The following is a 23,777-nucleotide window of genomic DNA, read 5'->3' as shown; positions in this document are numbered from 1 at the left end:
CTAGGTTTTCTGTGGGATCTTAAAAGGTCTTAAATTATAAAATCTAAATTTTAGGCCTTAAAAAGTCTTAAAGGTCCCATGGCATGGAAATTTCAACATTAATATGAGTTCCCCCAGCCTGCCGATGGTACCCCAGTGGCTAGAAATGGCGATATGTGTAAACCGAGCCCTGGGTATCCTGCTCTGCCTTTGAGAAAAGATGGGATCGATGGGCCGATCTGGAATCTTCCCTTTATGACATCATAAGGGGAAAGGTTACCTCCCCTTGCTCTGCTTAGCCCGCCCAGAGAATTGGGCCCGCCCATGATAAAGAGAATGGCTTGCAAACAATCAAAGCATGGCAGTTGGTCAAGGCCACACCCCCACCCTCCACCTTGCCCCCCCCCCTCTCCTCCTCAATAGCATTTAAAGCTACAGATACAGAAATGGCACAAAGAAAGCTCATTGTGGGACTGGCTCTAGTGGCTGTAATTCTGCACCAAGGCTGAATTTCAGGAAAGAGACTTCAGATACAGTATTAGGGGACCACTAAGGTCTATATAAAAGAGACTTCAGATACAGTATTAGGGGACCACTAAGGTCTATATAAAAGAGACTTCAGATACAGTATTAGGGGACCACTAAGGTCTATATAAAAGAGACTTCAGATACAGTATTAGGGGACCACTAAGGTCTATATAAAAGAGACTTCAGATACAGTATTAGGGGACCACTGAGGTCTATATAAAAGAGACTTCAGATACAGTATTAGGGGACCACTAAGGTCTATATAAAAGAGACTTCAGATACAGTATTAGGAGACCACTAAGACCTATATAAAAGAGACTTCAGATACAGTATTAGGGGACCACTAAGGTCTATATAAAAGAGACTTCAGATACAGTATTAGGGGACCACTAAGGTATATATAAAAGAGACTTCAGATACAGTATTAGGGGACCACTAAGGTATATATAAAAGAGACTTCAGATACAGTATTAGGGATGCACTAAGTTCTATATAAAAGAGACTTCAGATACAGTATTAGGGGACCACTAAGGCCTGTATAAAAGCATCCAAAAAGCAGCATGTCATAGGACCTTTAAATTCACTGAAGTATTGTGTTCTAGGTCTAAAATCATTTTAAACAGGTCTTAATTTCCCTACGTCCATGTAACGCTACCTCTAATGCTCATTGAAATGCTCCCGCAGCGCTTTAGAATGTATTTTTTTTATATATATATAAAAAAAAAATAGTCCAAATATAATACGACTACAAATGAAAAACGCGCAACTTATTTTCTTTCGTATTATTGGCACAAGTCTCTTTTCGGATTGTACCACAAACGGATTGTATTCTTCAGCTAAGTGCTAGTTAAGCGATACTTGGCTTGAAAACAAATGTAGGGTTTGGTTAAAGCCAGTTGCTAACAAAGTATTTGAAGCCTACTGCTTTTTTTATGTAAGGAAGCAATTGAACTGGGAACGTCGTGTGTACGGGCGCTGGACTCTCATGCAAAAGCTGAGAAACATGTAACCGCTGCAGGAGGGTCTCCAGCAAACGACAGCCATCAGCCAGTTCTGCCAAGTATCTGGCGGCTCCAGCCCCGGCCCCAGCACTACCTCCACACTGCCTAGGCCAGACCCACACAGCAGCTCCGCAACTCCCGGAAGCGACCTCCGTGTGGGATCAGAGACAACGCTAAGAGCGGTCTGGAAAAGGTCTTAAACAATTTGACTTGGTGAAACCTGCAGAAACCCTGCTATGCTGCAGCCAGCCACAAGGGGGCGATTCACCTACACCTAACCCTTGGTTCGAACCTGCTGGCCAGCTTGCGCCCCTACTGTGTGGAGTTTTCCTGTTCTCCCTGTGCCTGCGTGGGTTTTTTCCCCCGGGTGCACCGGTTTCCTCCCACAGTCCAAAAACATGCAGGTTAGGTTAATTGGCGATTCTAAATTGCCCGTGCCTGAACTATTTACTGTCATGAATAGTTGCCTTGACAAAGACAGACCACTCTTTTTTTGTTGATCAAAAACACCAAGTCACCAAGTCACTCTCTAGACAGGGTTGGGTACCGTTCACTTTTTTTTTTTTGGTACCAGTACCGATACCGGCACCTCAAATTCAGTTCTGGTACCTAACGCTACCTTTTTCTTAGCGCTTTCCCTCTGTAATAACACAAATTGTAAAAATAATTCCAAATCTTTTCATCCCATTTACTTAGACCATCTTGTTATTTATTTAAAACATTTTACTCTATCAACCTATCAAATCAAATAATTATTAATTTCTTGCACTGCCCTGAAATTTTTATTCTTGTATTTGTATCTTATTCTATTATAGCCAGAGGGTTTTTTTTAATTGCTCTTTAGTGTTCTATGTAAAGGACTTTCAATTGCCTTGTTGCTGAAATGTGCTATAGAAATAAAGTCAGTCAGTCAAATGGGCATAGAGAACAATATTGGGCCTACAATATCCAGCCTGTCATTCGGTGAAAAGGTACAGGTACCCAAATTTGGCAGCGTTTTATTTAACGTGAATCGGTCCTCAGCAGTACCGACGTAATTCGGAAAAAGTAAAAAAAAAAAGGTACTGGATTCGGTACCCAACCCTATCTCTAGATAAACACCTGATCTCATCACATCATTTTGAGCTACATAGTTGTTGAATGACCAGCATCTTGCGGAGAGTGACTGGTGGTTGGAATCTCCCAGTGTAATGTTTAGAGTGGCGCTAAATCGATTTTTAGGTCAGTTTACTTTACTGGTCACGGCGAGTCCCACTCAGCCTGTGCAAACAGCTGTATATTGTCTGCTGTGGCTCTGCAGGAGCTTTGTCAAGACTAAGAAAATATGGCTTGGGATTGGAGACTATACATTCATAATAAAAAAAAAAACCTGTGTTACAAACTGGAGGTGGAGTTTGAAAGATGTTGGTGTTTACCAGGTAGGGAGGGAGGGGGGGGGTCCTCATATAAGAGTTGCAGAAGAAGAGTTGAGAAGTGTGCAGTTAAAAACAAAATTATTTGTGAAACAAAGCTGTTGTCAAATAATGGCACGTTTGAATGCCATTCAATATATATATATAGTAATTTTTTATTTTTAAGCAATACTGCTCCATTCATACAAAATGTGGGCTAAATCACCCATTTTTTTTTCATAATTTTGTTTTCATATTTCATTTACCGATGCGTTAGGGGCGCCTGGGTTGTACACCTGGAATAGCATGCGCCCATATACAGAGGCTCAGTCCTTGCCGCGGCGGCCGCGGTTTCAGTTCCGACCTGCGGCCCTTTGCTGCATGTAACACCCCTCTCTCTCTCTCTCTCTCTCTCTCTCTCTCTCTCCTTTCATGTCTATGCTGTCCTATCAAAATAAAGGCCTAAAAATGGCTAAAATAAAATAAATGAACACGATGATTACGAGTGAACGCAAATTCCTTTCAACGGTGTGAATTGTTTTGACGCGCGATTAATGCACGCGCGTTCTGTGATTCTTCCGCTGACTGGAGAGAGATCTCTCAGTGATCACAGTTACCTCGGGGTCCCAGCACATTACTTGGACCCGCAGTGGGAACCTGGGTCGCATGCTTTGACTTGAAGATATGAAGGAAGGAGGCTTTGCGCCCACGCGTGGGCCGAGCACTTTCTGCAAGTAGCCAGACAGTGGGGGCACTGAACATAAAGTCAGCACGCTGACCGCTGATAGTGCACGCGACATGATTGCAGCGGCCAGACAACTCCCACTGGAGCACATGCTTTGGGTCGCATAGCCTCCACTGAGCCATCACAGTTCATCTCCCACTTTATTTATTTCTAATCTGCCTGTTTTGATCCCACTTAGTAGACGGGGATGTTTTTATGAGCCTTTATTTTCCCCACATGTGAGGTTAGACACAATATATATTGTTACATGAAATTGTTACATTTAGCTGACCAGTTTACAATGTGTCTGTTGCTGTAATGCACGAGCTCCATCGTGGGATGTTTAGTTAACCTTTCCAAGTGTAAAACGGGACACTCCATTGTGTTAGTATCAGCAAGTAATGTTCCATTCAGGTCAATGTGCCCGTCTGTTGTTGCTTGATGGGCTTGAGTTTACCATTATATGCTTTCAGCAGATTTTCTGACTGAGCACGCAGTATCTTTGAGGTTATTCTGGAGAATATTCTGGACAGAATTGTCATTGTTTTGGATTGTTGCAATAATAAACATTTGCATAAAGCGAGCATATTTGTCCGCCTCCATGTTGGTAAGAACACTTAAAACGTGAAAAATATCCCTTTTAAAGTACATTTGGAACGGATGAAAAAAAAAGTGCAATTCATTTGCTATTATTCGCAATTATGCGATTAACCACAATTAAATATTTGAATCGATTGACGGCCCTAGTTTATATATCATGTGGAGACACACTGAAGTGTTTTTTTTTGTTTTTTCAGTTGGGTGTTTTGCGTGACTCCAAAAGTTTTGCCAGCAAATGATGGCACTTCAGAGAGAGAGAGAGAGAGAGAGAGAGAGGGGGGGGCTTCTATTGTGGCTTCCGTCAGCATCCTCGATCGCCTCCAGTAACACATGTCAGAGAACTTCAATTCATCAAGAAGAGAGAGAGAGAGAGAGAGAGAGAGAGAGATATCAGCATTTTGTGCAGAAAAAAAACATGCACACACACACAGCTGGACTTTCTCTCTCTCACACACACACACACACACACACACACACTAGAAACACAGACAATTTTCTGCCTCCCTCACGCTCCAGTGATCGCAGTCACACTGACTGCTGGCTTGCCTCCACATGCACGCACGCACACACACACACACACACGCACACACACGCATGCATAATACTGAGTCAGACTCACACTTATTCTCTCTCACACACACTCTGAGTCACACACACTGCAGCAGAGCTCTCTCTCTCTCTCTCTCTCTCTCTCTCTCTCTCTCTGCCTGCGCTCGTCCCGCCTTCTTGCGAGCAGAGAACACTCGGGTCTCCATCGTACGGGACCGGCTGCTGCTTCCTTTGAAGCTCTATCTCTCCGCTCACTCTCTACCAATCCTTCTTTCTCTTTCTTTTTCTTCTTTTCTTTCTCCCTCTCTGCTCTTTCGGCCGCTCTCTTCTCTCTTTCTCTCTCTCTCTCTCTCTCTCTCTCTCTCTCTCCACCTCGCCGCTCAGAACAGGGTTGTGTATTGTCGGGGGGGGTGGGGTTGTGTTGTCAGCTAGAGGAGGGAACATGCAGCATCCTGGAGGAACATGCGTGGCGTTACCCAACGTGGGCCTCGTCCTCCGCTGTCCTGCGCAGCCCTCACCTTCATGTATTTACAGCAGGTGAGTGTGTGTGTGTGTAAGTGTTTGTGTGTGTGTGTATTTACTGTATGTCTACATGAATCTTCATCATGTGTACATGCCTTTGTCTGCTGCTGCTGCTGCTGCTGCTGCTGCTGCTGGACATGGGAAGTGGAGTGGAACAGGATGACAGAATGACTGTGTGCTGCTGTGCTAACATAACTCACAGGGGCAAAATGAGAGAAGCGCAAAGCGTGTTTGGATATCTAGCATGTGCACATTGGTAGTGTCAGTTTGTGCCAGTTTGAGAGGCATGGGGAGGCATCGGGGTCCTCCCCGGTCCTGCCATCACGCTGAACTGTGTACAGCTGACACTGGGGCTCTCCTCCAGCTCTTTGAAGACAGAGGCAGGTGGATGTCTACTTCCAGGAAAGGCTCAGTGATGTAGTCATCTGTTAGTTGGAGAGACCATGGATCAGGACCCTCCTGCTCTATATTTTAGCTTGTTTATATTTTATAAAAAAAAAAAAGAAGAAAAAAAAAGAAGCATAACATTTGGTACCATGTGTGTGTGATCTATAGAATTTTTTTTTTTAGTTTTTTTGTATTCCTCATTTTGTCACTGGGCTCAGAACTCCCAATTCATTGTGTGTGTGTTCTCAGTTGTGTCAGTAATAGTGTGACTCTAATCACAAAAAAGATTTTTTTTTTTTTTGTTAAATAACAACGAGATGAGTTTTTTTTTTTGGGGGGGGGTGAAGTCGAGGTCACCTTTTGATTTTCTGTATTGCACCCACATTATTTATTTATTTGTGAATTAGACATGCTCTTAGTGCTACAACACAAAGCATCTTGTCTTTGAGACTTTTGTGAAGTTTTCTGCAGGACTAATTAGTAATTTCATATTGTTATTGTTATTGACCGTGTACTTACAATAGAGGTATTATCATGTATAGGTTTGAGATGTAGACATTTTTAATTGCCGTTTTTGTGCGTTTTTTTTCTCAACCTGATCGTGATTTGGGCCTGTTTTTACGGCAGTGTGTATAATGGAAAAAAATGAAGTCCAATCAGTTTGGGAGCGTCAGTAGGTCAGCGTGCAGTGGTTGGAGTTTGGGTCACCTTTAACCTTCTGAGGACAATAGACGCGCCGGTGGCGAGTCCAAGCCATGTTTGACAACACTTCTCCTCAAAAAGCGATATTGCAGACTTTCATTTTAGACCTTTATTGACTATTTTACTCATATAGCACGCTACTTTTGTGAACCCGAGACTTGTGTAAATTCATTTCAAGCACCGAAACAATTGAGCGTAGGGATGTTTTCACAAAAGGTTTGAGAAATATTTCCGCTTTACGTCCAAATGATCTCTTCACGCATTGCTCTGGAACAATTTTGGGTGTCATCGTATACAGAAAGCTGAGTTTGTTCTGAACATTTTGATAGGAAACACATGGGGATCAGGTTATATGCAAGTACCCTTTAAAAGGAGAATTCAAGACGATATGTCAAAATGCCCTGAGACCTCAGAGGGTTAAACTGAACTCGCCTTTGAATTTAAATGGCGTGCTGATTTTCAGCTACCTTTTGTTGTAAATGAAATAAATCGATTAAAAAAAAGGCCTTTTATGTGATCATTTTCAAAAATGTCCATTTCATTATCCCTGAACCTCTGATCACAGCATCCTGCCATTATGTTTTTAATTCCATCAGAAATAAACCAAAATGCAGAAGGTGCTTTCAATTCACTTCCAAGTGAACATTGCACACTGACTGCCAATTTGTGATTAAAAAAGAATTTAAAAATAAATAAAGAAGTCAGTTTGGCAGCGTTGTGTTGAGTACACAGAACATCATTATCGAAGGTTTTGGCAGTTATTATTCACACATGAAAATAAAATAAGTTAATTGAATTTGACTTTTTTTTTTTTTTTCTTCATACATGTCACACAAATGGAAAAACATTGTGACGCCAACCCTGTAAATATATGCTATTTTAATATGCATATTTTTGTGTGTGTGTATCAAATGTGATGCATCCTGCTTTTATAGAAATGTATTTATCTTAATTAGGATTTATTTTAGAAACAACAAAATATACATCTTTTGTGTTTAGTTGTTTGTTTATGGTGTTTTACATATATTTTACTAAACTCATTTATATATTAGATATTTACATGTATATCATAATTATATTACACACATTACTATTACTATTGAACTTGTGAATTGTTTATTGTTATTTTATCCTCAGAAGTACGAGGATACTGCACTGTTGGTTGAATTTGTTTTATTCCTTACAAATACTACATTAATGCACATGCAAACATTTACAAACATTGACTGTATAAACAGTGAGGGCATTGCAACTTAAAAAAAAATTAATATAAATTTCACTATATACAGTGCCTTGCGAAAGTATTCGGCCCCCTTGAACGTTTCGACCTTTTGCCACATTTCAGGCCTCAAACATAAAGATATAAAACTGTAATTTTTTGTGAAGAATCAACAACAAGTGGGTCCCAATTATGAAGTGGAACGAAATTCATTGGCTATTTCAAACTTTTTAACAAATAAAAACTGAAAAGTAGGTGGCGGCAAAATTATTCAGCCCCTTTACTTTCAGTGCAGCAAACTCTCTCCAGAAGTTCAGTGAGGATCTTTGAATGATCCAATGTTGACCTAAATGACTAATGATGATAAATAGAATCCAGCTGTGTGTAATCAAGTCTCCGTATAAATGCACCTGCTCTGTGATAGTCTCAGAGGTCCGTGTAAAGCGCAGAGAGCATCATGAAGAACAAGGAACACACCAGGCAGGTCCGAGATACTGTTGTGGAGAAGTTTAAAGCCGGATTTGGATACAAAAAGATTTCCCAAGCTTTAAACATCCCAAGGAGCACTGTGCAAGCGATAATATTGAAATGGAAGGAGTATCAGACCACTACAAATCTACGGACGACCCGGCCCTCTAAACTTTCAGCTCATACAATGAGAAGACTGATCAGAGATGCAGCCAAGAGGCCCATGATCACTCTGGATGAACTGCAGAGATCTACAGCTGAGGTGGGAGACTCTGTCCATAGGACAACAATCAGTCGTATACTGCACAAATCTGGCCTTTATGGAAGAGTGGCAAGAAGAAAGCCATTTCTTAAAGATATCCATAAAAGTGTCGTTTAAAAGTTTGCCAAAAGCCACCTGGGAGACACCCCAAACATGTGGAAGAAGGTGCTCTGGTCAGATGAAACCAAAATCGAACTTTTTGGCAACAATGCAAAACGTTATGTTTGGCGAAAAGCAACACAGCTCATCACCCTGAACACACCATCCCCACTGTCAAACATGGTGGTGGCAGCATCATGGTTTGGGCCTGCTTTTCTTCAGCAGGGACAGGGAAGATGGTTAAAATTGATGGGAAGATGGATGGAGCCAAATACAGGACCATTCTGGAAGAAAACCTGATGGAGTCTGCAAAAGACCTGAGACTGGGACGGAGATTTGTCTTCCAACAAGACAATGATCCAAAACATAAAGCAAAATCTACAATGGAATGGTTCACAAATAAACATATCCAGGTGTTAGAATGGCCAAGTCAAAGTCCAGACCTGAATCCAATCGAGAATCTGTGGAAAGAACTGAAAACTGCTGTTCACAAACGCTTTCCATCCAACCTCACTGAGCTCGAGCTGTTTTGCAAGGAGGAATGGGCAAAAATGTCGGCTCTCGATGTGCAAAACTGATAGAGACATACACCACGCGACTTACAGCTGTAATCGCAGCAAAAGGTGGCGCTACAAAGTATTAACTTAAGGGGGCTGAATAATTTTGCCCCCAATATTTCAGTTTTTTATTTGTTTAAAAGGTTTGAAATATCCAATAAATTTCGTTCCACTTCATGATTGGGACCCACTTGTTGTTGATTCTTCACAAAAAATTACAGTTTTATATCTTTATGTTTGAGGCCTGAAATGTGGCAAAAGGTCGAAACGTTCAAGGGGGCCGAATACTTTCGCAAGGCACTGTACTGTGCTTACTCTGTACTCCCCTCTCCTTATCGTATCTGCCTTTCTAAATGGGATATATACTGTAGCTGTGGATCAGTTCTGTCGTAGCAGTTGTGCTTACGATATTGGTCTCTACTTTACAAAAGTGTCAAATTGTACTGTCCACCTTTACTCTTTCCTTTTCACTTTTTATTTCGCCACTTTCCACTTTCCACACGATGACCATGTTTCCACATTTTCACAGCAGGGGAAGCTAGATACAATTATATCTAAATACACCTATTTCTATTCTAAATGTCTTAAGCTTGCATCATTTTAATCTTTAGTAACTTTTTGATATTAATGAATGTCTAACATTCGAGCCATTGCCGAATGAGTTGCTACAATGCTAATTAAGACTATCAGCTCAACACAACTCTCTCTGGATTTCTCAGTATGGCTATGTTCAGAAGATTGTGGCGTCCGGCGACTTTCCCGCGCAGAAATTCGAGTAAAGATAATTACCTCTTCTGAAGAGTTTGTCATGTTTTTTGTAATCCTCCGTGTCCTCCTTGGCTACTAGTGACTGTGTGGAGGAGGGGGGAGGAGGGGTGGGGGCGTGTGCGCGATCTCGGAAGGCTTGTATCATGTAGACGCGCCGACAGTGTTGTTGTCATAACTTAGAGTTCCTCATGGGGGAGACAGAAACCACGCACTATAGCTTTAAATAGGTAATAAAAGAGTGTGTGTGAAAACAATTAAAAAACCTAATTATACTTATGACAAAATAAACTACACAATTTTAAGAAATTATATGCTGCTTCAATCAAACATGTTTTTGAAAATATTAGTTAAAAAAAAAAGTTTTTCGAATTTGAATCTCACCGAAACTTTCCAAAAATGAGCTAAATGACTAGCTTGGTAAGTTGTGACTGTTGCTGCCTGATCCGTACCAGAAACCTGATTGGTTCTATGCTTGTGCAAAGATGGCTGATGTTAAGCGCGCACCTCGAATGGTTAGGGTCAAGTAGCCCATGGGTGGGCACCTGGGTAGCACACCTGGTAGAGCGGGTGTCCATATTTAGAGGTTTACTCCTTGACACAGCGGCCGCGGGTTCGACTCCGACCTGCGGTCCTTTGCTGCATGTCATCCCCCCCTCTAGACTATCTGTCCAATCTGAGTTTTCTGTTGCACGACTAAAACAACTTTTGAACGTACACATGATCCACCAAAACAAGTTCCTTCCAGAGGCTATTTTGCAGAGGTGCCGGGCCTGCTGCCGGTGCTTAGCGCCGTCCATGACAATTCTGATTGGTTTAAAGAAATGCCAATAAACCAGAGCACGTTTTTCTCCCATCCCGGAACGCTGTATGGACTATTCAGACCCTCCTTTGCAGCGCTGTGGAGGAAGGTCTGGTAAAGTGAGACTATCTTGACTTTGATTAACAAGAGACCTCTACTTCCTGCGTTGCACTGATAATCCCCAAGAGGGCAGATAACATGTACAGGATTGTATACAATAGGTTTGTCAGGAAATGATTGAGCTTGTTGATGATGTAGATGTATCAAAAAGCCATTCATCAAATGTGATACAAATGGCATTAAAGGGTTGAATGATTTGATTTTTATATTGGCAACCATGAACTTCCGTACAGTCCATGCTGTATTGCTTTTCATACAGTAAATGAACAAAACATTGCACTTTTTTAATGTGAGCATGAATTTCCTGTCAGATCATGCTTGTTCATAGCAGCCATATGTACGGACGCGTTATTGCCAGGGCATCTTAATTGACACTATAGTGGAAATAAGTTAAATACTGTTGCCGAGAGACTAGCATGTGACTTTAGTCGTACGTTTTGTGAACTACTGCCACGCCGAGGACAAGGTCACTCTGCTGTTACATAAAGGACTAGCCTACGTTAGTTACCAAGTGATGAGTTATAAAGGCTCGGTCATAAGAGGGTATAGATCTTGCTCTATAGTGTGGATTTTAATAGACAAATAATGCTGATTTTGCTTAGTCAGAGAAGAGAATGATGATCACAAATTCAATTTTTTTTTTTACTTGTTTTCTTTATGCTTTTTACTGTCTCTCCTATCTCCAAGTATATAGCATTTTGAGCATGTGTGTACGTGTCTTAGTGTGTGGAATAATGAATATCCAAGCCGCGTTTCTCTGAATAAAGACGCTGTGGAATGGAACCGTCACGTTTGCAGGAGCAGTGTTTACAGCCTGCAGGCGGCTGCAGCTGTACACTGTCCTCATGTTCCTCGATCATTACACAACCCACACATCAATCATCAGCTGGGACGAGTCCCAGTAGATGGCGCTACACTGTTACACATCCATCACTGTGTGTTCCATAACGTATCAAGACTGTTAGCAGGGACTCTGGCCTATTACATTAAAACACATGCACAAAATTAGCGCGTTTGCATCTGCGGGGAGGACAGCCAGAACGGTGGCACAATGTATTCAATAGAAATTGGAAATTACACAATCAATTGATCACTTTATTTGTTCTGAAAGGGTACTTAGATGTACTGCAAACCAAAACACTTGTTGGTTCCTTTATGTGATGTAAATGGAAAAAAAATATATATCATTTATCAAATAAATGAGTCAAATAAAAGCCAAATTCTATGAATATGAAGTCATGAGAAATATCTAATACATAGATGTTGGGCTCAGGTTACCATCCCCTCCCAGAGTTGATTTGAGAGAGGTTTTTGCTTTGGCTGATGGGGAAAAATACAATATAAAATGTTGTTGTTAATGATAAAATTGAAATGTTGTCGAAGATGCTTTACAAAATGAATAGAGTGCAGGAAATAAAAAAAATAAAAAAAATCATTTGTTAGTGAACTGGGAGGATTGGGGGGTGTGGGATGGTAGAGAGGGACAGCAGCGGGAAAAAAACAACAAAGGCCCAGCTCTGGCTTTAGATCCTGAGGATGTGGAAGAGCCTGGCGTCCCTGGACCTTAGGTGGAGGAGATCAGAGAGCTACTGGAGAGAGAAGCTACATCATGGAGGGCCTTGTAGGCGGGGAGGAGGATTTTGAAGTTAACCCTCTGGGGTCTGAGGGTGTTTTCAGTCAATTTGAACAAAGCTAGGTAGTTATTTTCAAAGTACCATGATTATTTTTTTGAAGTTCATCTACAATAATATCTAATTCTTTTAAAGATATTTTTTTTGGGGGGGGGGGGCTTTTCCCTTCATTTGATAGTGACGGTGGATAGACGGGAAAGGTGGGAGAGAGATTGGGCATGACACGTGGCAAAGGGCCGCAGGTCGGACTCGAACCTGGGCCGCTGCAAAGGACTCAGCCTACATGCGGCGCACGCTCCCACCGAGGCTGCCCCAATGTATCTGATTAGATTGAATTTCATTATTGTACTGTAGCCGAGCCGGTCGCTCCTCATTTGCATAAAGTTCCACGCCCCTCTTCTCTAAAGTCCCCGCGACGCTCCCAGGATGCATTGCACGGCTGCTGTGTGTCGAGCTCTCTGTTTTAGCTACAGAGTGAGACATCTCACTTCTGGTCCATCTTTGTTGGGAGTCGCACATGCGCAGTAGCTAGGTAAGGACTACTAGCCAGTCAGAAGCAGAGTATGAGGGTGTGCCACGCTAGCAGCTAGGCGAGCATTATAACATGTAGAGGTGTTATAACAAGTAAAGGCTGGGCTACAACAGAGCTGTTTGGAGCAGTTTGTGAACAGTGTTCTCTGTTGGAGATGGTAAGTCCCTTTGGGGTGGACTTTGGGCTTTTTCACTTTGTAAACCTGTAATGTGTACAGAAAAGATATATAACAATAAAGGAAAGGGGAAAAGCCAAAAAGCATAATATGAGCACTTTAAAATGTAAAAACAGTATGCTTACTGTAAATAAACAGCAGTTTACAGGCAAAGCTGCTGCCAGGATATTACTGTAAATTTAGGGTGAAAAGTGTTAAGTGTGGATGATACCGGAAGATATTCCTTGGCTGGAGTGTGTCAGACTGCTGTCCTGCCTGTCAGATGATATGCTGCCCCCACGTTCATGTGCTGAATTGCATCTTGCGGACGCGTGGCGCTAATTTCCAAATGACGTGCACAACCTACGCTCCAAAAGGAACGCAGGATACGCGTGAATTGCCGCGATTGCTCATGGGGGTCGCGGCCCCGGAACTAAACGCTGGCGTGCCCGGTGAAAAATAAGGGGTAAGGTTTATAACAAGCATAACCACTTTCATCTGCTCTATTGTTTTATACAACTAATTTGCTATCTTAAAAAGTCTGTTGTTTTGGGAGCAAGAGTTGGCAGTGAGAGGGGTAAAGGCTCTTTACACTGAATATGCAAAAGGGGCTTTTTAATATGGAATTTTCTGTTGCAGTAATGAAGCCTGGATGTGACAAAAGCATGAATGAGAGTGACAGTTTGGGTGAGAGGCCATGTTGCAGAAGGCTGTTTTGGTGATCTGATTTAATTACACCATAATAACTTGCACTGTTTTTCATTATATATATATATAATGAAAAACAGTGCAAATATATATATATATATATATATATATATATATATATATATATATATATATATATATAAAATTTTGTCATTATAGATGAAATAATTCACGTTTCAAAAAGGTGATAATAACATAGCTGGTTTTGTATTGTATATGCAGATATGTAGACTCATGCTTTAACACAGGGTTTTCTGTTGCATAAAGGGTACTGTGGGTAGACTTGAGCATGCATGGTTTGAGCGTGGATTAGGCTTCTTATTGTTTATTTCCCCTTTTGTGGGGGTGTTGGGCAAGTGGAATGTTTTGGAGATGAATATTATTTGTATCCTGTTTACAGTACGATCTATACAATATGTATTCCCGTGTATTTATATGACCTGTGAATATATCCATAGAGGCATACATAGATAAGTGGAAGAGGCAGTGCGGGTCGCCTCTGACTGGGGCTGCTTGTCTTATGCAACAGTGCTGCAGTGGTTTGGTGCTCTTACACAAGTGTGATGCTGTTCGGTCCATGGCTCAGGGTGGGTGGGGCTGACGCTGTCTTAGAGCCGTTGGTTGACTCAGTTATGTTGGGAGATTAGTTGTTGCAACTTTTAGAATGCTTCACCTTTGATCCTGTCTATATATCGAGCCACATGACATTTTAGTTTTAATGCAGCTTGAGTTTAAGTTTTAAGCCTGATTGAAAGTACTAAATGAAAGTTTCCAATAGACCTCAAGGAAGAAGCCAAGGCACCCGTCTTTTACGAAAAAATACATATAAAATGCCTTTAATGCATCTGGCACATACTAAATAGAATATCTATTTTTTATTAATTATTCTATTTAGAATGTGCCAGATGCATTAAAGGCATTTTATATATATTTTCATAAAAGATGAGTGCCTTGGCTTTTTTCTTGATGTCTAATGGATTTGTTCATGCCCCCTACCAAAGAGCACCGCCTTTTATCACTAATAGCAGATCCAAGAAGCTCTCCGATCTCTTCCGTTCTTTTCTATATGAAAGTGTTACTTATCCAAAGAAATATAAATATATATATATTTTATTTTATTTTTATTTTTTTCCCTAACACTTTAACACAAATGGTTTGCCATCTGGCAGCAAACTTCTGCAAAGACCAACATGTGAAACAGCATTTCAAGTAATGAATTCACAATTTGACATCATATTGGCACGTGATTTTCATATATTTCAGATGTGAACACATTATATAACATTCACATTGTGCGTGCTTTAAAGCTTCAGTGCGAAATTTTTTGATAGATAATGACCTCTTCTGAAGAGTCCGTCATGTTGTTTTTAATCCTCCGTGTCCTCCTTTGCTACTAGCAACTGTGTGGAGGAGGGTGGAGGAGGGTTGGGGGCGCGTGCGTGATCACGGAAGGCTTGTATCATGTGGACGCGCCGACAGTGTTGTTGACATTATATAGAATTCCTCATGGGGGAGACAGAAACTACGCACTGTAGCTTTAAATCACATTTTATGTGTTAAATTCAAATCAAAGCACAGGGGATTTTTGGACATTTCACATCCTAAAACATGCACTTTTTAGATCTTATTCTCACTGAGTCTTAAAAAGTATTGATTTCAACTCCATACAGTGTGCAGCAGTATAGTTGTGACATTTAAAGAGGAGAATGGTTTACATCTTGAATTAATTTCCCTCACGTGTACAAATGCAAACGCCATAACTATAAGATAATAATGGATAATACAATAATACCAGCTTCACACAAACACAATAAAGTGAAACACATTTTGTAAGCTGCTGTAAACATCACATCCGTCTTGCAATTCTATCTCTATTATACAGTGTTTGCAGTCAGAATGTATGGACTTGGTGGGCATGCCGTGTGTTTTTATGACCCAGTTTTCGAGCACATTGGCGTTGTGCGCCTTCTGCCGCTGCATCTGGAACCAGGCAGGGTGCGAAAAGAAAATGCGAGGCAGCGAGTAAAAAGAAATGAAAGTGTGACCGAGCAAAAGCCTGAAGCAGAGGAATATTTTAACGGCGCTGCCGGATGAAAGAGCTAAATGACGAGCAGAGAAAATGGCTTCTGCAATCTGACAATTTGTCATTAAGCAACTTTCCTCCATTAGTCTCATTCCTTTATCCAGCTCTTTCATCCCTCGCTACACGCTGTGTGTGTGTGTGTGTGTGTGTGTGTGTGTGTGTGTGTGTGTGTGTGTGTGTGTGTGTGTGTGTGTGTGTGTGTGTGTGTGTGTGTGTGTGTGACAGCTTTTGTTTTCAGATTGCAGTGTTCGAGTATTCCAGATTGTGCTAATGTGTTGGCATGTTATGCCAGAGCATTGAGAGTGTGTGTGTGTGTGTGCGTGTGTACCCTGCCTACATAGGGAATCTGGGTCTTTGAAGCTATATATAGTCAAGCCATGTAAGACATTTTGAATACATCTGAAGGCCTTCAGGGATTCTCTGTATGTATGTGTGTGTGTGTGTGTGTGTGTGTGTGTCTGCGGGTATATTATCAGACAGCACCTCACATTAATTATTTTACCCTTCGATGACTTCTCAATTTGTTTCAACACATGCATTTCATGTTTTTCTTCTTTCCAAAGAGCTCAATAGTCCATCATGTAAACGTGTGACAGAGTGGATTAATTATGTACACACAGTCGATGCAGTCAATCTTTAATCATGTACACATCATGGTCCCCTGCTCAGGTGTGTGTGTGTGTGTGTGTGTGTGTGTCTGTCTGTCTGTCTGTCTGTCTGTGTGTGTGCACGTCTGTCTGTCTGTCTGTCTGTCTGTCTGTCTGTCTGTCTGTGTGTGTGTGTGTGTGTGTGTGTGTGTGTGTGTGTGTGTGTGTGTGTGTGTGTGTGTGTGTGTGTGTGTGTGAGAGAGAGAGAATGTTGTTGGAGCAAATCAATGTTGGGTATATAATATGCTCTCAGCAAAAAAAAAGAAGAGAGAAAACATTCCACGAGAAGAACTGTGAAATATTAGTGATGGTTTCAAAAGAGTAGTTGCACTGTATGTAGATGTTGCTGTTCCATATGATGTTCACCAGAATTGTAAAAATGATGATAGGAAGAAAGTATTCTTTTTCTTCACTAAATATTTCCAGTTGTTCCTACTTTGCTGTTTTTGCTGTTGTCAGTGAAAGCCAACACTTCCTTCTGACGTCTAACATTAACTTTGAGATGCTGGAAGGCATTTAATGTGGCTGTTTCACGTTTTGGAAATCTAAAATGTCAACAAGGGAAAAGACTGAAACAGGTTATAGGTGTCGTTTGAACAATTTTCATACACAAATTTGATCTAGCGTTCAACATGTAAGATTGGGCTTGCCATCTGTGGTCTCTGATAGACAACTCGTTCTCATAAAGGGTCCATATATCGTTCGAAAACATATGCACAACAACTTCTACGCTATCCTACGAAAGTACACCGATCACCCCTCACGTGACGACCGGTTACTTGACGGTTAGGTTAAGCTTCCTTTACAGTTAAATTTAGCCGACATAAGGTGACTGTGAGCCGGGTACAGAGCACGCAGACAGTCATTTCAGTGGACGGTACAGTTAAGTTTAGCCGACAAACGGTGACTGTCATGCGGGGACGACAGTTAAGTTTAGGCTCCAAAAGGACTAGTGAAGTTTGGACACAAGTTTGTGGTTTGCCTTAAAACACCGGTCCCCCCGGAACACAAACACCCGTGCCCTGGTTGAAAGTCTTGTGTTTTCCACTGAACTTCTTCCAGGACAAGAACTCCGCTCCCTGTCTTGAAAGTCCTGTGTTTTAGGACCCTAACATCCAGGGGTGTGCAAAAAAATCGATTCACATTCATATCGCGATTCAAGCTCTACCGATTCCAAATCGATTCATAGAATTCCAAAAATCGATTCATATTTTTTAAATTATATACTGCAGTCACATGGGAAAAGTAACTACATTTACATACTGTGGATCGAATCGTTTTTTTGAATCGAAAATCGATTTTGAATCGAATCTTGAGCCTAAAAATCGATATTGAATTGTGACATTTTCTGAATCGTGCACCCCTACTAACATCCACCCTGAGCCCTACCCTCTGCGGATCCTCACGGTCTTATACAGCAGCAGCCAATGTGGTGTATACATTACTTAATCTGTGGAATATCTACGAATTACGGTGCTTTACTTTTCATAGCTATATGTACGATATTGTTAATGAGAACAGCCTAAGATAGAATGTTGTCCAGTGTAGAGCCCGACCGATATATCCGTATTATCGGCCGATATTAGGCATTTATAATGGCCGATAAATGAATATTTAAAAAATCAAATAAAAACGGACGAAACACCCTTCAACCATGTTATGAGTGTTGCCGTTGCATAGTTTGTCCACCAGAATTTTATTTATCAGAATGGTTTATTAGGTTTTGCATTTTTTCAACATAACACAACAATGGCTCCTGTCCTCTCTGCAGCAGGTAAACGGTAGCAACAGCATCCATATATGTCACATGTAGCACAGATGGTATATGGCATAATATGTTTTAAGACAACATTGCCATTGTGTAAAGATGATGTGTACAGACTTTCAACACAAGAGGGAAGACGCTGAATTTGATAGCGAGGAAGTCTGTTATGCAGCTGATGAGACCTGAACCCCAGGTCCCTACATGTTCTGGGTCCCAGTAGAAGGCCGGTGCTAATGTCGCTGAGGTACAAGGCAACACATAAACATCAGGTTTTATTTCTGTATCACAGACATGATGTTTTGTTGTGATTCATCATTAACTCTGCCGGGAATGCTGGGGATATCTGTACATGACTCTCCACTGCTTTCAATGAAAATGATGAGAAATATTTTTTGCAGTGAATATATATCAGCTGCGATGCAAGAGTGAGCTGGCAGCAATACTGGCCGTTCCTGATTGCTTCTCCCCCTGCCTTTTTCACGAAAAGTTAAAGAAAATGATCTTTGATGTTTACAATCAAAGCTGGATTACTGACTGCAAGTGGACTGACTGCCTTGGGGCCCGAGACCTCCAGGGACCCACAAGGCTACAGTTTCACTGTGGGAAAGTTAGTTTGTGCTGATTTGTTTCATTGGCATTTTGTTTGTTAGTGTGCGCACCACTTAAGCACAAAAGCTGAAATGATAGGGGCCTTAAGGGACCAGTTTTACATGTTTAACTCAAATAGCTATTTGCTTACACCTTCTGTTACTTCCAGTAATTTAGCTTTTTATAATATTTTGCACAATTGTTTAATATTTCAAAATGTAGTGCTTCACCCGCCAAAACCCTGTGCATTTATAACTCATGGAAAGTATTTCCTCATGAAACAGTCTATTGTCCTGGCACTATTTTTCATGGAGGAGATATACATTCCTACTGTGTAGTTCAGTGTTGGATCGGTTAGCAGGACAGATATCCCATCTACGACTGATTCTGATTGGACAGACTCTATAGTTAAGCGGGATAAGCATCTTCGTCAACTTCGTCTTCCACTCTAAAGTCAGCAAAACAATTTCCAAGCATTTAATGCAGCTAACTGTCAAATATGTAACTAGTTTTAACGAAATCCATGTCTGATAATGATATGTATTCTCTGTAGTGTTTCTAAACATTGCTAATAAAAGGACTTAAAACTCCACACCAAATTTCATTTTCAAATTTAACCCTTTAAAGTTTACTACTTTAAAGTCTCTACTACACAGGACTTACAAAAAAAACCCTCACTTTTAAAGCTAGTTCACCTGTTACTCTCGTTATTTCCTTCAAAACAGTGGTGGAGAACACCAGGAGCAATTGTCGCAGACAGTAAAAGAAATGGACAAAGTGACGCCGTTGTTTTCGACGGAGACCAGTGAAGGATATTTGAAACACTTTTCCGGTGAGCGCTGAGCGTTACTGCGCAGCCTCCAACTGAGCTTGACTACGTAAATGTGACGTGAGCAACCTGTCTGAAAGTTGGAAGTCTTCTGGTAGCTGTGCCAAGAGAAATCTCAATCATTTCCAATCTTGCAGAGACGGAGAGCGTAGGTATATGTAAGGAGATAACATGGGCACAGGCTAATTATTGCTAACTAAAATGCTAGTTAACGTTAGTAATTAAACCTAAACAGCTCATGTAAGTCAAAATTGCCTGCGAGCTTCTCCTGTACTGTACGGTAATTCCTCTACTATGCGACAGAAAGTCACGTAGTTATGACACACTCGTTAGCCTATTTTTACAAAAACGTCTGTTACGGAGCCATAACGTGAGGTACAAGGTAATGGAGCCTTTTATACATTGTTTTTAGAAATAGACAATGGACAAATAGTCTTTAAACGCTTCAGATGTAAAGTTATTCGCTGTCAAAATGACATCGAAATCAATGGCAGTCAATGGAATGCTAACGGCACCTGATTGATTGATTGAGTGCATCAAAATGGCTCCGTGGGAGGTACGCTTTGTGGAGGCTGGCTTACCCCCTTGGCGATTGCCAGGAGTTTTCATTAAAACAAAATGACTGGTGTGTTAACTGCATGCCAAATGAATCCCCCTAAATTACCATACAAGCGGTTACTGACAGGCATTTAAAGAACTTTTTTGGAACACGCCGGGGCTACATTCACTTCCAGCTAACTTTACGGTGAACAATGATGGCAAATCATCACCGATCTATTTTAACCAAATATTTTCTGTCTAGCTCAGCGGAAAACACCAGATCTGCAGCACGTTACAATGTCCTTCATTACCTAGCCCATTTGTAACCGGTAGATTACGGACAGCGTGATCTTCACCTGTTCAGCTGGCCTTACCAGTTCAGACAGTACACAACTGTCCTGGTTTTATTACAGAGATGTGAACTAACCACAGCCCCTTGCCTTGTTCATGGACACACAGCAGTGCATTGCTGAGAATGAACAGGGGAAACGCTGGAATGGATATTCAGCGTTATTGTAAACAAACGGGAAACACTGATGTATGAAACAGCCAGTTAGATAAATTTACTTATCAATCTCCTTAGCCCCCTTGTTGTCAATATTGTAAGTTGTAAGCACATTGTAAGTCTTATTATTATCTGTATTATTGGAGTATATATTAGAGTTACATGGTGCATAGTGTCGCTTTGCCAGACCTTCCTCCATAGCGCTGTGGAGGAGGGTCTGGCTAGTCCATACAGCATTCCGAGATGGGAGAAAAACGTGTTCTGGTTTATTGGCATTTCTTTAAACCAATCACAATCGTCTTGGGCGGTGCTAAGCTCCGGACAGAGCCATGGTGCCTCTGAAAGAAAGCCTCAGGAAGGAACTTGTTTTGGTGGAACGTGTACGTTCAAAAGTCGTGTTAGTAATACAACAGAAAACTCAGATTGGACAGATAGTCTAGCTAGCTGTCTGGATTTACCCTGCAGAGATCTGAGGAGCAGTTAACCATTAGTCCTCATGAATCCACCGGAGTTTAGAACGCCAGCACAAAGAAAGAGGAAGGAAATGCCGAAAATACATGCATCCGGCGAAATTTCCTGCAGCAACGGAGCAATCCCGGAAGTGGAACGTCGAGGATATAGCCTACTTGGTGCATATTTCAGGTTACATTACTATTACATAATAACTAATCCATGCACAACCCAGAAGCCCCCTTTAACTATGTTCACAATACAGCAGATATGTCTGTTACATTATGACTCAAGCGCGACTAAAATAGTGTGTGGATTTTGAATGGTGGAAATAGTTTGTATCCATGTGGCTGGGGTGTCCCCAGTCCGGGTATGGCCAGGGACCTTTGTTTAATCTCTCTCTATCTCGTTTCCTTACATTGCTGCTCTAGTTTGCTTCTTAAGCGTGATTCATGCTTCTGCGTTAAATCTACGCTGTGGCTACGTATGTAGGTACGTGTAGAAACGGACCCTACGCCGTAGCCTGACATGCACCTCTTGAAATATGTAACTACACGTTGCGGCGACGCACATCGCTCAGCCGTGGTTTGGCAGCGTTGCATTCCCCCCCCCCCCAACTCATTTCCTGGTTCTCCTTCTCCATAAACATCGTGAAATCAAGGAGAGGGTTAACTTATCCTGCTACAGATTTCCCACCGTGGTCAGAAAGCACAGGGGAGACACTTTGTTTCTCTCACTATGACTCTAGAGTCGCTACTCTCTCCAAAGCTAATCCCCGTCCCTCTCTGACTCGCTCTACCACACCCTGCCCACACACACATGCTGGCCCTGCTATTCTCTTAAAAGCGATTGATGCACACACCGACGCACAAGTATAAACTTCAGTACACTTACGTAGGCTATGGCGAAAGCTCTGCGTGGAACCTCTGCACAACCGTAAATCACGCTTTAGCTTTACCCAGGTAGTTAACCTATAGGCTGTATTTTTTGTGTCTGTTTTTTCATCATATTTTGATGTAGCATTCTCTAACTGAACTGTTTTTACAACATCATTCTTTTATTATTATTTTTTTTTCCTCCTGAAGCTATTCACAACACAGCCAGTCGGTTCAGGAACAAGTGGCTTTTCAACCCGTCTCTTCACTGCAAGTGGGCTGCATATGCTTTTCACAGAGCTGCGTGTACTGTTGCACGGAAAAGTGAGCCCATGTTGAGAGGCAGCTCTTGTTCAAAGAGCAGATTAAAAGTACTATCGTCAGACCTGTAGAGAGACAGAGCGAAAGCGCGGGAGACACGGAGATAGTGTCTGTTACAATTTGTAGCGAAACTAGAAAGAGTCTCTGCACTCTGTTGTTTTGCTTTCTTTTTAGGATTTGTTCCCTTGAGCTGAATTCCAACCGTTTGTCAGTCACACTGTTAGCTCCATTCTTTGGTGGAGTGAAGAGACCACACATCGTAGGGACTGTATGGAAATAAATGTATTTTCTTTTTGCTGAAGGCAGCACATTCAAATATCTAAAAAAAAAAAAAAAAAAAAAAAAAAACGTTTTGAGAACAGAATACACTTAATGGCTACAGGTCCTCTCAAACTCAACACAGCCATACGCACCTGCAACATATATAAAGGGAAGTCAAATGTGTCATATAAAGTTATAGTATAATGTAACCCTTGTGTTGTCCTCGGGTCAAAATTTACCCTTTTTTTTTTCATAGTCTTTAATATCAGAAATATGACAAAATATGGTCCAAAAAAATAACATATATGTTGTTCGGAAACCATACAACATTCTTCACAGGTAAAATGAATGATTACTTTCATTGCATTTTGGGTGTTTTATTCAATTGTATAGAGTTAGAAAAACATGTTTAAATAGTTTCAAAACTGTATCCTGACTAATCTTTGACATACCAGTCTGTGATCCACTCAACATCCTCTGATCCTAACTATTAGTCAAAAGAATTCATAAATTCTGCTTTGTTTTAACTCAAAAAGTAGGTGTAATGTCATAGACATTAGGTTTATTGACCATGAATAAAAAAAAACACGTTGAAAATAAGTGACAAAAAATTGTTTAAGCTGTAGTGCGTGGTTTCTGTCGCCCTCGTGAGGAATTCTAAGTAATGACAACAACACTGTCGGCGCGTCCACATGATACAAGCCTCCCGTGATCACGCACGCACCCCCACCCCTCCTCCACGCTGTTGCTAGTAGCCAAGGAGGACACGGAGGATTAAAAAAACATGACGGACTCTTCAGAAGAGGTCATTATCTTCACTCGAGCTTCTGCAAGGGAAAGTCACCGGACGCCACGATCTTCTGAACATAGTCATACTAACAAATCCAGAGAGAGTTGTGTGGAGCTGATAGTCTTAATTAGCTTTGTAGCAACTCATTTAGGAATGGCTTGAATGTAACGGACGTTCATTAATATCAAAAAGTTACGCACTAAAGCTTTAAGTTGGAACATTTGCAACCCGCAAAAGAAAACGCCACATACAATATTAAATGAAGTTAAACGTTCACACAGTGCAGTAAGGTGAGCTATTTAAATTAGCTGGATACACGGTTAAACATCATTAGCGCTTAGCAGTGTATCTCCGTGTGTACTTCATCCACAGCAATCCCACCAATCACTCCCAAAACCCCGTTAGAGAGGAAATGCCCTAAAC

At 41.3% G+C, this 23,777-nt stretch overlaps 1 protein-coding gene across 12 annotated transcripts in view; it reads left to right on the top strand.

Moving 5' to 3' along the window:
• The window catches only part of rbfox1 (RNA binding fox-1 homolog 1), a 384,783-nt gene that overhangs the window by 231,696 nt on the left and 129,310 nt on the right, over window positions 1-23,777 (top strand). For 10 of the 12 annotated variants that reach the window (XM_039824784.1, XM_039824791.1, XM_039824796.1 and 7 more), the window contains exon 1: window positions 5,182-5,309. The exons of the other annotated variants lie outside the window; for them this stretch is intronic. In XM_039824784.1, the coding sequence (XP_039680718.1) occupies window positions 5,235-5,309 (75 nt within the window). In that variant the 5' untranslated portion in view covers window positions 5,182-5,234. Of the gene's footprint in view, window positions 1-5,181; window positions 5,310-23,777 lie in introns of those variants that run through there. 12 annotated transcript variants of the gene reach the window in all.

This window comes from Perca fluviatilis, chromosome 15 (genome assembly GCF_010015445.1).
Source record: "Perca fluviatilis chromosome 15, GENO_Pfluv_1.0, whole genome shotgun sequence".
Classification (NCBI taxonomy): Eukaryota; Metazoa; Chordata; class Actinopteri; order Perciformes; family Percidae; genus Perca; species Perca fluviatilis.
Note: the sequence above shows the minus strand (reverse complement) of the source record. Positions and strands in the feature narration are given on the sequence as shown.